Source organism: Phoca vitulina, unplaced genomic scaffold, assembly GCF_004348235.1.
Source record: "Phoca vitulina isolate PV1807 unplaced genomic scaffold, GSC_HSeal_1.0 scaffold82, whole genome shotgun sequence".
Classification (NCBI taxonomy): Eukaryota; Metazoa; Chordata; class Mammalia; order Carnivora; family Phocidae; genus Phoca; species Phoca vitulina.
Window position 1 is genome coordinate 107384 of NW_022589785.1, and position 14003 is coordinate 121386.

Here is a 14003-nt window from a genome sequence, read left to right on the forward strand (position 1 = left end):
TTCCTTCCTTCCTTCCTTCCTTCCTTCCTTCCTTCCTTCCTTCCTTCCTTCCTTCCTCCCTCCCTCCCTCCCTCCCTCCTTCAGAAAATAGTTACTGAGCACCTGCTATGCACCAGGCACTGTTCTAGTCTCCGTGGATATAACAGTGAACAAGGCAGACGAGACCCTGCCCCCAGGGAATTTATATCCTAGGGCAGGGAGGCAGTAAGAAATACATAGGACAGGGAGAGCGTAAGTACCCAGAAGGAACTATAGCAAGGTGTGGATGGAGTCTTGCAGTGGGGTAGGGCTGTCTCAGATAATGGGGTCCAGGAAGGAGATGACATTTCGTGGGACACCTGAAAGGAAACTCCCCCCATGCTGAGCACCCAAAAAAATAATTCTGTAAAATGTGAAGTGTGGAGCTCTGGGGCCGCGGGCCTGAGGCTTACAGAAGACACAGTGAGGAGGTGTGGAAGGAAAGCAGTTAGCCAAACACCCCAGCCGGCCTGAGAAGGCTCGGAGGGGGCAACACAGCCCTCTGGGGTGGCCGCACCCCAGGTTGCATTTGGGTCTCCCCGCCCCCCTCCAGCTGCCTCTGCCTTCCAGGTGAAGCAGATCATGGAGGAGGCCGTCACACGCAAGTTTGTCCATGAGGATAGCAGCCACATCATCTCCTTCTGTGGTGAGTCCGTGGCCCGTGGGCCTTGAACGTGGCTTCTTTCTCAGTGGGCTGCCTCGGGGGAGTGGCATCTTGGCAAGCGAGCCTTCTCAATGCCACTTTTTTGCTTTGTGACTCCGAAGTTATTTTCAGATTCCCAAGGGGCTCCATTAGGGAATTTGGAAATATGGAAAAGTCTAGAGAAGAAATGAGGCCTGGCCTCTGCACCCCACGAGGAGTTCATCACTGCTGACGCTGGAGGGATTGACTGCCTTCCCTTCCCGTGGGCTCGGTGCACGGCGACCCACACCCCTAGTGACTCTGGTCTCGTATCTGACGCACGGGCTCCGTGCCCTTTCCTCGCCCTGCCTACAGCTGTTGCCTAAATAAAGGGAGAGGATGAATGGGCTTTAAAAATATAGGGAATTAGGAGCCATTGACCCCTCCTGTGGGATCATGTCCAGCTTGGCTCAGCAAAGGAGGCAGGCCCGGGGCTCAGAGCATGACTCAGACTTCTCTCCTCGAACCGGCTATGCTCACGAAGTTTCCAGAAATAACCACGCTGCCAGGTTCTTACCATATTTCCACCGTGGCTATAGACGCAGGTTTTGCGTGTCCCTAGAGTCAGGATTCAGCTTCTAATCAGCGTGTACGTATAAGTGGGGGTGTTTCTTTCTCCCTGAAAACCTTTTTTATTTCGTGACTGGGGTGTCTTGGGAGGAAGGACGTGCTGTAATTTCCCCTCCCGCAGTCTTGGCCTCCTGGAGAGGCCCGAGCGAGGACACCTGGCCGGCCCTTCAGCTTCATCCCGACGGCTGGGTGCACCACCCATGGGAGCTCACGCCTAGACCTGGGAGCCTACTGATGTCAGCTCAGCCCCTTTGCAGCCAGGCAGACCTGGGTTCAAATCCCTTTTCTGCCACTTGTTTGTTGGGTGACCCTGGCAAAATTTTATTTTATTTTTTTAGTGAGATATGTTTGTTTAAATTACATATATATGTATATTTATATACTTATGTATATGTAAGGGTGCATATATACACATTTACATGTATATGTATAAATGTGAATATGGGAATATATTTACCTATTTTTTTTCTCTTGGACATCTCTCTTTGCAAAGAAAATAACAGGCATGCCCAATTCAGAATGTACGACCATACCTACCCGTTAAAGACTTAGAGGAATAGAAAGTGATAAAAATCTTGATAATCGTCTAACTTCAACCACAGTTTTGGGATGAGAGAAGAAATGTGATGGCTCTGAATAAGGCCTGCAGGGTCTCCCTGAGGTGTCTCTGATCCATTGTTCCTTATGAGCCGTTGCCGGAAAGAATCAACCAAGTCTCCAAAGCCTAGATAATTAACTTGTTGCAGTATAGAGAAATGAAAAGTGTTGTGCATGTAAGCAAAAATGAAGGTGTTTAGGAGATGCTTACCCAGCATATTTTAAGCCTGTGGGCAAATTAGGCAATAGAGTGGACATTCATTCAAAGCCAAGTAATCGCTGGGGCACCTGTCTGGCTCAGTCCATAGAGCACACGACTCTTGATCTCGGGGTTGGGCATGGAGCCTACTTAAAAAAAATTGTAATAGGGGCGCCTGGGTGGCTCAGTCGTTAAGCATCTGTCTTCGGCTCGGGTCATGATCCCAGGGTCCTAGGATCGAGCCCTGCTTTGAGCTCCCTGCTCGGTGGGAAGCCTGCTTCTCCCTCTCCCACTCCCCCTGCTTGTGTTCCCTCTCTCACTGTCTCTATCTCTCTGTCAAATAAATAAAATCTAAAAAAAAAAAAAAATTGTAATTAAAAAAAAAGCTAAGTAATTGCTAACAACAACAACGACATCAAAAATACCCCAGAACAAGTAATTGAACCAAAAACTTCTTAGTATTTCTCCTTGTGCACAACATGACCCCGGCCAGGCTCTTCACTGTGGACTTCTGGCATTTTCCTTATGTGGAGGGACGGCAACTAGAACACTCACTTCATGGGGTTTTTCCACCGGATTTGGTAAGGTAAACCTCAACACTGGTCCGACACCCGGCAGATACCCAATAAGAAATAGCTCTTACAATAGACTTACTTTTCCCATTGACATTGATTATGCTCCTATTACATAGCAGAGTGAGCTCCCAGTCTGCTGTGTAAGACAGAAGGCAGGAAAATAGTTAATAGAGGCCTGCTGAAAGTGCCAGAAATAAGATTGGGGCCATCAGAATGGCCTACACAGGGACTGTTTCCCAGGAGGGAACACTAAGGCCCAGAGAGGGAAAGTGATTTACCTGAGGTCACACAGCAGGTTAGTGGTAGAGCCCAGGCTACCACCCAGGGGAAACACAGACACCGGAAGGTGATGACTGAGTCCTCTCTTCAAATTCTTCGTGGAGGTACAAGTGTTGTGAGTACACCTTGGGCCCAGGCCTGGGTTTGAATCCCGGTTCCGTCATTCATTTGCCGGGTGGCCCTGGGCAATTCAGTTCACCTCTTACAGCCTCAGTTTTCACATCTGAAAAACGGGGGTGGTTTTTTCTTTTTCTTTCTTGGCTGTGGCAGAGATAGAATGAGATCCGTAATGTCAACTCTTACGGGGATCACAGTAATGACGTTGATGTAATTCTTTAACCCAGATAAAGCTCGACAGTCCTGTGGTCCCAGTCCCTCCTCCCTCACCGGCAGGAGTAATAGCTAATATTCCTAAAGCACTTACTATGCGCCAGACTTTACATGAAGTGCTTTCCATGCATTTTTTTTCCAACCTTATTCTTAAAAAAAAAAATATATATATATATTTATTTGAGAGAGAGAGCAAGAGGGCTACTGAGCAGGGAGGCCTACATGGGGCTCGATCCCAAGACCCCGAGATCACGATCTGAGCCGAAGGCAGACGCTTAACCGACTGAGCCACCCAGGCGCCCCTTTCCACCTCATTCTAACAGCAACCTTTTAAGACATAGGTTCATACTATCCCCATTTCACAGATGAGGAAACTGAGACACAGGGGAGGTAGTTGCCCAAGGTCACACAACTGGTTGTGTGGTTCAGATCCACTGGAGAGGACGTGAACACGGACAACCTGACCTTGGGCAGTGAGCACAGGTTAACTGCTAAGTTCTCTTGCTCCCTTTTGAGGGAGCGGACAGCCTGACCTTGGGCAGCGAGCACGGGTTAACTGCTAGGATCTCTTGCTCCCTTTTGAGGGAGCGGAAGGTAAGGAGGCATATGTGCTTTTCCCTATGAGGCTTTCACGAATTTTGTGATTCTGGGGCCCGCAGCTCTCTGTACGACCAGAGTGCTGAGCTGGGTGCAGGGGAGCTTGGGCAGGGCAGGGCCTGCTTGACTGATGGTTGTGTCCCTGCAGCGGCTGTGGAGGCCTGCGTCCTGCATGGGCTGCGGCGGCGGGCGGCTGGCTTTCTGCGCAGCAACAAGATTGCAGCTCTGTTCATGAAAGTGGGCAAGAACTTCCCGCCGGCCGAGGAGCTGAGCCGCAAGGTGCAGGACCTGGAGCAGCTGCTCGAGAGCGCGTGAGTGCGGAACATGGGGTATGGGCAGGGCACGCCCGTGGAGGACAGTCCATGCTCCTCTCTGAGCTCTGCAAGAACCCGCACCTCCTGGCACTCTCTCCATTCTCCTTTCTGCTCCCCAAACCCGCCAGACTCTTTCCTACCCCAGGGCTTTTGCACATGCTGTACCCACCACCCGCTTCACATACCTCATCTTCCGTGGCTAGTTCCTTGTCATCATTCAGGCCTTCCCTCAGGTAGGGATAAATTCCAACCCTCACCCCATTTCTCTTTTAGATCATCCCTCTATTTACTTCTTTCTGGTTATCACCACCTGTATTTACCCATTCATTTGTTTACTTGATTCTTGTCTATCTCCCCCACTTGACTCTGAACTCCATGAGAACAGACAACTAAAATCTGTTACTCCCCATTATGTCCCCAGTGCCTGGACAGTGCCCAGCAGCTGGTAAAAGCTTAAGAAATGATTGTTGAAAGAATAGTGCCCCTTGGGAGCCAGACCCCATTCTGAATGCAGGAAGACAAAAGTTTAATGAAACCAATATGGTCACTGTCTGCATGGATCGGGTGTGACATTGAGGCAACCATTGAAGGGGAGCAGTGACTTCACTCACGGGTCTTAAGGGCTGATTGTGTTTACTGGGGGGAGGCTCATGGCCTGAGTGTGTGTACATGAGCACCTTCCACCAGAGTCACCCCCAGAGTCCCAGCTGTACAGCCAAATCCTCCATCTGGGGCCTGGTCAGGGATGACAGATAGGTTTCAGCTCCAGTTTGTGCTAGACGCTGCCCCAAAGGACCTTGTTGTAAAAGATTCTGGAGCTGCTGTTAGATTTTGTGGGAAAGAATGTGTGGATTGATTAGCCATGTCTGTTCTGGGCAAGAGAAGAGAGAGAGGCACGCGTGCCGTGTTTGCCGTGTTTGCCGTCTCTGCCGTGGGTGATCCCTTCACTTCACTGGACGGGAAATGGCCCTTGTCTTGCCTTTCAGGCCATGCCAGCCCAGAGCCCCTGGCCAGAACTGCATGACGGGCCATCCTGTGGCTTTGGCATTGCCAAGTCCCATTTGGAATCTGACTCCTCGGCCACATGGTCTTCAGGTGCCTTCCAATCCACCTGTTAAATTCCCAGGTGTTTGCTGATAACTTCTTAAAGGGATGGATTTCCATGGGCCTTCCATAATATTGGGAGTAACTTTCTAATGGAGGAATTAGAGATACCCATGCCAGGTGGTAAGGGAGAACCATTCATTCATTGATGCAGTTGCTCATCCATGGCAGATAGAGGGGGGAGAGAAAGAGAGGGGAAGAGAAGAGAAATATCACTGTGAGCATCTGGCTTGCCCATCAGCAGTTTATGAAAGTGTCTGTTTCACAGCATCTTCACACTCGCTGGGTATTATGATTTTTTCAACTCTTTACCTACTTGCCAGGAGCAATAAGGGCTCTTGTTGTTTCAGTTGCCATTCCTTCATTTCCTAGAGAGGTTGAACATTTTGCCGTTTGCATATTGGTCCTGTTGGATTTCCTCTTTTGTGAAACTTCATCCTCCTTCTTTACTGGCCTTGCAGGCGAAACCAGATCCAGGGCCTCCAGGAGAATGTGCGGAAGCTGCCGAAGCTGCCCAACCTGTCCCCACTCGCCATCAAGCACCTGTGGATTCGCACTGCCTTGTTTGAGAAGGTGCTGGACAAAATCGTGCATTACCTGGTGGAAAACAGCAGGTGAGCCAGAAAGACCAGACGCCTGTGTGTGCTCTGCCGCCACCTGCTGGCCCTCTTGGGAATTGCAACCTATTGGGGAAAGCAGCTTTCTTTTCTCCTCCTTGACGTGCACTTGATTTGAAAGAGATTAAGTAAAGGCCTTCTGGATGTTTGCCTCCGAATTAGCCTAGTTTAGAACCTTGGGACAATTCAGGTGCTTACTGTCAATGCAGGATCTTCAGATTTGGAGTGGAGTGTAGGATCTTGCAATCTTAGGCATCTTTCTTCTTCCATGAATTAAGCCTACGGTCTTCTTGCTAACTATGGCCCTAGAGGAGTCATTTAGCTCCTCTGTCTCTGCTCTCATTTGGTAAATGGGACAGGGATTGCTGCCATTCTGAAGAAGAAGTGAGAAGGGGAGTTAGTGAGTACACAGCATTTTAGAAATAATGATACCTTTTTACATTTTCTTTTCTAGCTCAGATCAACCTGGTGTAAAGGTTTTATAGTATGAGCCCTCTTGACAAGCATTTACCCATACATTCATTCATTCATCCAGTAAATATTTAATGAGCGCCTACCATGTGCCAGCCACTAACCTAGATGTTGGGGATACATTGGTCTCAACTGTCATGTTCAAAGCTTAGATGTTATGCTAAGAGCATGGGGGAGCCAGTGAAGAATGAAGAGACTCTTCATGGCCAGTACTCCTTTCCAACCAGAGAGAGAAGGAGAGAGGGAGAATATGAGGGAAATATCTGAGAATCTCCTCATCTCTTGGTGTATGAAAGTGCCTGTTTAACCGCATCTTCACATGCAATGGGTATTATGATTATCTTTTATTCTCTGCCTGTTTGCTAGGAAAATATGTATGAAAGCATAGAGCAAAGTGCTTCTTCTCACGAACCTCGTATTGTAGCAGGGAAAACAGGTAACTAGTAATTGGGATAAGATATGATGAATATTCCAAGCCAGGTGGGTGGTGTTTAATCTCCTCTGGGTGGTCAGGGAAAGTGTCCTGGAAGACATAGCATTAAACTTCCATTTGAAGGACATGTAGGCATTACCAGGAAAAGGGGTGTGAGGAAGAGTGTTCCCAGCAGAGGGAACAGCAGGTGCAAAGGCCGGGAGGCAGGAGAGGAACTGGAAGAAATCCAGGCCCTGGAGTCCAATTAATCTCTTCATCTTCTAGTAAATCGTGACACGTCTCTGCCCTGTGCCCTAGCATGGGTTCAGGGCATCTGTAGTTATTGCCTTTGGCGTATGACCTTGTGTTTTCTGCTGAATAAGTCAGTCAAAAGGAATTAGCGATTTATTTCAGCAATAATGCCAACCTCTTTCTTCATCAAACTTATTTTTTTAGATTCACATAGAAGTTGTAACATTAGTACAGAGAGTCTCCTCTACCCTTGGTGATAACATCCTCCATAACCGTAGTACAAGGATCAAAATAGGAGATTGCCATTGGTAAAATACTGTTAACTGAACAACAAAATTTATTTGGATCTCGCTAGTTTTTACATACACTCATTTTTTTTTTTTCTGTATAGTTCTATGGAATTTTAACACACGTATAGTTTTGTATATAACCAACACCGCAGTCGGGACACAGAACTGGTCCAGCAAAACCTATCACCCCAAAGGAGCTCCCTTGGACCACCGTTGATGGTCACATCTTGTTCCCAATCCTACCTGCTATTTTTAAAGGCAGTATTCCCAAGGTTTATGATCAGGTAACTGGGCTGAATTTTGGAATGGAAACTGCGTGGCAGAGTGGAAAGTGTCTTGAAGCCTTATCTTCAGATCTGACGCCAAAACGTATAAACTTGCTGCTGAGCATGTACAAGGCTGTCAGTTCTGCTGCCGCCAACATTCTGGTGGATCGAAGATTCCTCTGGGGTAAAATTACAGTGATATCGCCACCATTTCACAAGAACTTCCTGGTGGCAAACTCTGTGCTGTTGCTGTACAAGCAGGTCAACATTTAATCCTCCCAGCAACCTGGGCAGGTGAGTTTTGTCATTCTTCCCATTTTACAGCTGAGGACACTGAAGCTCAGAGAAGGTAGTCGCCTGCCCAGGGACACACAGCGAGGGTGGGAATGGCCGAGCCTGGCGCCTACTCAGTCTGTCTCCCTCCCGATCCTGTGTTCTTCACCCCCCTGCTGTAGGATGGGAAGAGCCAGGCTGGCTGGATGTAACCTACATTCACCTGCTGTGTGGCCTCCAACAAGTCACTTCCCCTCTCTGAGCCTGAGACCCCTCAGGAGGGTAGAACAAGGTCTTTTCCAACTCTAGAATTCTGTTTCTAGATTGTATGAGTTGGCAAAGAATTAGAAACCACTACACAACTCAAACAAAGAAACAAAAAAAACAGCACAAACATAGTATTGCCCGCATCACAAGTTATTTTGAAGAGCCAGGAGCCAGGGGGCACTCTTGAGCACATCAGGGCAGCAGCATCCACACTAGCTGTCTGGGCAGGAAGTCCTATTAAGACAGCTTTTCGGGGCACACCACAGCTAAAAAGCATCTTGTTGCCTCAGTAACATTAGAAGGGCAGACAACATCCGAGCCCCTAAGCGATTTGCCATCTGAAATGGAAGATGTGGTCGAAGTCGATAGAACCAGCCAGGAGCCACTTTGTAATCATTATTCCTGTTACTCTCATTCAGGCTGTATCATACAGCCATGTATTAAGCAGTTACGGGCCAAGCACGGTGCTAAGTGCCTCACATCTGTTGTCTCTCTCAGAAAGCCTTCCAACAGCCCTAGGAGATCTATTTTTATTACACCCATCTTATAGATGGGGCATCTGAGGCTCAGAGAGGTGACAAGAGGGAGACGGAACACAGTCTGCTCTTAACCACCAGGTCAGAGTCCATTGTGCGCCCTCTGCCGGTCGCCATCCAAACCTGCCTGTCCTTTTCTCTCGCTAGTAAGTACTATGAGAAGGAAGCCCTCCTGATGGACCCGGTGGACGGCCCCATCCTTGCGTCTTTGTTGGGTAAGTGGTCCAGTGCTCTGAGCTTCCTGTGGGTCCCTGGGCTCTGCTCACTGGTGCATCATCTCCCTCCAGCCTTCTCCATCAAACAGTACCTGCTCCCCGGCTCTGACTCCCCGGGGTGTGGTGCTGGCCTCTCCTTAGGAGGACCGTGGGGCGTACTCACCGGCTGGAGGGGAGAAGCGGTGAAATGGGTGGCCCACTGGCGGGGGCGGTGGGGGTAGATGGGAGGGTGGACCGCCCGGGGCTCTGGATTCCCAGCCCCCGTGTGCCCCGCAGTGGGGCCCTGTGCCCTGGAGTACACCAAGATGAAGACTGCGGACCACTTCTGGACCGACCCCTCGGCGGATGAGCTGGTGCAGAGGCACCGAATCCACAGCTCGCACCTGCGCCAGGACTCCCCCACCAAGCGTCCGGCCCTCTGTGTGAGTAGGGGTGGGCTGCGGGGCCTGGGCGGGAGCTGGGCTGGGTTCCAGACTTGGTGTGGAGGTGGGGAACGGAGTGGGGCCCTGAGGGTCACCCCAAGCCTCACCCTCCACCCCCTTTCTCATGGCCAGATCCAGAAGAGGCATTCGAGTGGCAGCATGGACGACCGACCGTCCCTCTCTGCCCGTGACTACGTAGAGTCCCTGCATCAGAACTCCCGGGCCACGCTGCTCTACGGCAAGAACAATGTTCTGGTTCAGCCGGTGAGAGAGATCTTGGGCCCAGATCTTCCACGGGTGGCGGGCGGGGTGGGGGGGTCTGTCTTCAGGTTATAGAGGAGGAGTTCCCTCTGGCTCCAGGTTGCTCATCCATTCATCCATCCACCCACCCACATACCTGTCTCTTCATTCCCATTCATCCATGTGACAACATTTCCTTCTATCTATCCATCCATCCATTCAACTATTCATCCATCCATCCATTCATCCATCCATCCATCTTTATATCCATCCATTCAGTCATTCACCCATCCATCCATTCATCTACCCATCTTTACATCTATCTATCCATCCATCTTTATATCCATCCATTCATCTATCCATCCATCCAACTATTCATCCATCCACCCCTCTTTACATCTATCCATTCAGTCATTCATCCATGCATTCATCCATCCACCTACCCACATACCTGTCTCTTGAAGCCTTTACTTCATCTACTGGTAGTCCATCTACATCTACATCTACATCACCTTCATCTACTAGCAGTCCATCTCTCATCCATTTATCCATGTAACAACATTTCCCTCTATCCATCCATCCATGCATCCATCCATCCAACTATTCATCCATCCACCCACTTTACATCTGTCCATTCAGTCATTCATCCATGCATTCATCCATCCACCTATCCACATACCTGTCTCTTCATTCATCTACTAGTACTCCATCTCTCATCCATTCATCCATATGACATTTCCTTCTATCTACCCATCCATCCATCCATCCACATATCTATCCACCCATCTTTATATCCATCCATCAACCCATCTTTACATCTGTCTGTTCATCCATCTGTCTTTATATCCATCCATTCAGTCATCTATCCATCCATCTACCCATCTTTACTTCCTTCCACCCATCTACCTATCCATTCATTCCTCCATCTTTACATGTCTATCCATCCATCCACCCACCCATCTTTACATGCACCTACCCATTCATCCACCTGTCTATCCAACTATCTGTCCATTTATCTTCCAGTCCATCTCTCCACTCACCTGTCCACCCAGCTGTCTATCCATCCATTCTCTCTTGTTATCACTCACTCATTCAGCAGATATTTATACTGAACCTTCTATGAACTAGATGCTTAGGATATCGAGATAAACATCTTCATGGTTAATATTTATGGAGCACTTCCTATGTGTCAGACACCATGCTAAGTGCTTTTAACTGTACTAACTCATTTAAAGCTCACAACAACCATTTGAGGCAAGGAGTCTTATCAAAGGTGATAACACTGAGGTGTGCACAGTGGGGAGGAAGCGGCAAAGTTATGCTTTGAATTCAGGCTGCCCGCTGTGAGAGTCTGTGTCATTTATCAGTTACCTTCTATGCCCCAGGACTGGTCCAGGCCCCAGAGATGGGTGGTGAGCAAGGCACATGAAGCCCCTGCCCTCAAGCAAAAGATATCCCCTTTGCTGTTCCCTTCCCGAGACCACCTGGATCAGTGTGGTATTTGGGCTTGGTTAGGAGGAAGCAGAGGGAACGCTGCTGGCCACTCCGGTTCTATGGTCACAGTTGCAATCACTGGGTGACCCTGAGCAAGTCACTTCTCCCTCTGAGCCTTAGTATCCCCATCACAGTGGGTATAAGATCCTATCTCCTCAGATCTAAGAAGCTGCGAATTTAAGACGTCCCATTTTTAAACATAACCATCAGGAAGTTAAAAATGCTATTAGGTTATATAAAATGTTTTCTCACTACTTGGAAATTTTATTTTACACTTTTTTTAAAATTTTATTTTATTGTTATGTTAGTCACCATACGATATATCATTAGTTTTTGATGTACTGATCCACGATTCTATTTTACACTTTTTGAAAGAGCTCTTTGAGACTTTATTTGGATGTACTTTTTTTTTAATCATGTATTATACTTGTAACTACACACAAGGGAACATATCATTATTTAAAAAGATTTTATTATTGACACAGAGAGAGAGACAGAAATAGTGACAGAGAGAGACAGCATAAACAGGGGGAGTGGCAGGCAGAGGGAGAGGGAGAAGCAGGCTCCCCGCTGAGCAGGGAACCCTCACGTGGGACTCGATCTTAGGACCCTGGGCTCATGACCTGAGCGGAAGGCAGATGTTTCACCGACTGAGCCCCCCAGGCGCCCCAAGGGAACATGTAATTGACATTCATTAGTTAAGATAGTCCTAAAACTTCTTCACATTTTAGGGTTGAATCTTCATGTCACTTTTTGACTTAGAGACATCACTGTCTATATTTTTCCACCAAATGTTGTCTTCTGTGCCTTCAAAAGAAGGGGTCAACAAACTCTATAGCCTAGGGGCCAAATGCAGTGCTCTGCCTGTTTTTGTAAATAAAGCTTTATTGTAACACAGCCCTGTCCATTACATATCGTGTATGGCTGCTTTCAGGCTGTAATGGAGAGTGGACTGCTTGCAACGGAGCCTGTATGGCTCAGAGAGCCAGAATTGTTTCCTATCTGACCCTTTGTAGAAAGTTTGCTGACCTCTGATCAAGAGCGTTGGAGGTGCAGTATTTCACGCAAACGTGTGCACTTGGTTGCTGCTTTGCGAGACAATCTGGAATTGTGGGTGTCTGTGCAGCAGTGAATGGTGCCTCTGCTTTGCCAATATCACATCAGTGCCCTTCTGCTCTGTTACCAGCCTTTGTGCATGCACAGTCACCTTCTGATTCAAACATGAATCCGTCTGATCTTTTCTGAAGACATTTAAAATAGCACCTGTACTCCACACGTGAAGTAACAACCAAGCTCGAAACTGAATGGAGGGGCACCTAGCTGGCTCCGTCGGTTGGGCATCTGCCTTTGGCTCAGGTCATGAACCCAGGGTCCTGGGATCGAGGCCCGAGTCGGGCTCCTTGCTCAGCAGGGAGCCTGCTTCTCCCTCTCCCTCTGCAGTTGCCCCTGCTTGTGCACGCGTGCGCTCTCTCTCTCTGTCAAATAAATAAATAAAATCTTAAAAAAAAACCAAAAAACTGAATTGAAGTAACAGCATCTGAACAACTAGGCCTGAGTTTGCATGAGATCAGGCAGTGACCACTATGTCATGATCGTGAGATGCCACTCATTAGCAGACACATCCCCATTTCAGGTCCATTAAAATGTGAAAGCCATTCATGAAATAGTGCTCCATCATGGGGCTGTGGACATGTGTGGTTAAATGGGGACCTTGTGCATGATGCCGAGCCATGCTTGGTGCACGCACTAGATGCTCAGTAAATGTCAGCTGTCCATCTCCACATGTTGTTCGGTGAATTTGGTGGAGAAGTTGCCTCCTCTGTGTGTGAGGCTTGACTCCCCTCCCTTACACCCCACTTGGGATAAAGCAGAGTGAGCAGGTGAGAAGCTCTGCAGGATAGTTGGGAAGACAGAGGGTCAGGCTGCTGGTCAGGGAGTATGGTCTGGGTATTTGGGGAGGGGGATTCTGGAAAATTTCTGTGGATGGGACATAGAGCTCAGCTGCCCTCTTTTTCTCCCTTAAGACTGGCCAAAATGATGCCAGATAAATGCCTTCTGTGAAGGAGAGGGTGGTGTTGAAGGCGGGTAGAGCCCCTTCCTGATTCTAAAGAGCCACCAACCCCGCCCTTGCAGCAGGGCCCCTGGACCTTGGTTGAGGTGGGGAGGTGGAAGTATGAAAGTGAGGGGAGGCGGGCAGACAGCTTTCATAGCTGGATCTACAGAACCCATCCTGGGGGTTGGTTACAAACTGCTTTGCTTAGCATGGCAACCTGGAAGGCAGGATCTTCCACATGGCCATGGCCTTGGAGGGCGTGATCCCAACCTCTTGGTTCTGATTATGCCTCCTAAGTCAGATGGGCTGGAGTCTGTGATCCCTGTGACTCTGGCACTTTGACCAAGCCTGCGCCCTCTCTCTGCAGAGGGATGATATGGAGGCTGTGCCGGGGTACCTGTCCCTGCACCAGACAGCTGACGTCATGACCTTGAAATGGACGCCTAACCAGCTGATGAACGGGTCGATGGGGGACCTGGACTATGAGAAGAGGTAGGGCGCCAGGTCCCTCTCCTACCCTTGACACGGGGAAGTTTGTGCTCTGTCCTTCGTGCCCTGGCCCACTGCTCAGTCTGGTTGTTGCAGCTGCTTGGGTAGCTCATTGGGAGGATCTAGAAACCAGCTAGAAGAATCTTAGGGCACGGGAGTTAGGCAAACCCTGGTCAAAACACCCAGGGGGAGAAATCTTAACAAAGGTCTGGGAAGCCTGCCAATGGCAAATATTCCCCCATCCACAGCCTCCCTTCCCGTCACTCAGTCAAGAAGGGAAGCGGGAGGCGTTGGTTGGTGGGCATCTGGTCCGGGGCTGCGTCTCCCTGTGATACCCTGCAATCTGTAAGGCTCAGCAAAGGCTTTGGGGTCATACTCCGAAGAAACTCAGAAACCAGGGATTCCCTGCTGCAATCCCCTCTTCCAGCACAATTAGGGAAG

General features: G+C 48.9%; 1 protein-coding gene across 2 annotated transcripts in view; it reads left to right on the top strand.

Annotated features, from left to right (window-relative positions):
- Positions 1–14003, top strand: part of SGSM1 (small G protein signaling modulator 1) — an 88408-nt gene that overhangs the window by 28984 nt on the left and 45421 nt on the right. For both annotated transcript variants that reach the window (XM_032395215.1, XM_032395214.1), the window contains exons 3-9: positions 589–664; positions 3996–4158; positions 5727–5879; positions 8797–8864; positions 9141–9286; positions 9419–9550; positions 13441–13565. In XM_032395215.1, coding sequence (XP_032251106.1) covers positions 589–664; positions 3996–4158; positions 5727–5879; positions 8797–8864; positions 9141–9286; positions 9419–9550; positions 13441–13565 — 863 coding nt within the window. The remainder of the gene's footprint in view (positions 1–588; positions 665–3995; positions 4159–5726; positions 5880–8796; positions 8865–9140; positions 9287–9418; positions 9551–13440; positions 13566–14003) is intronic.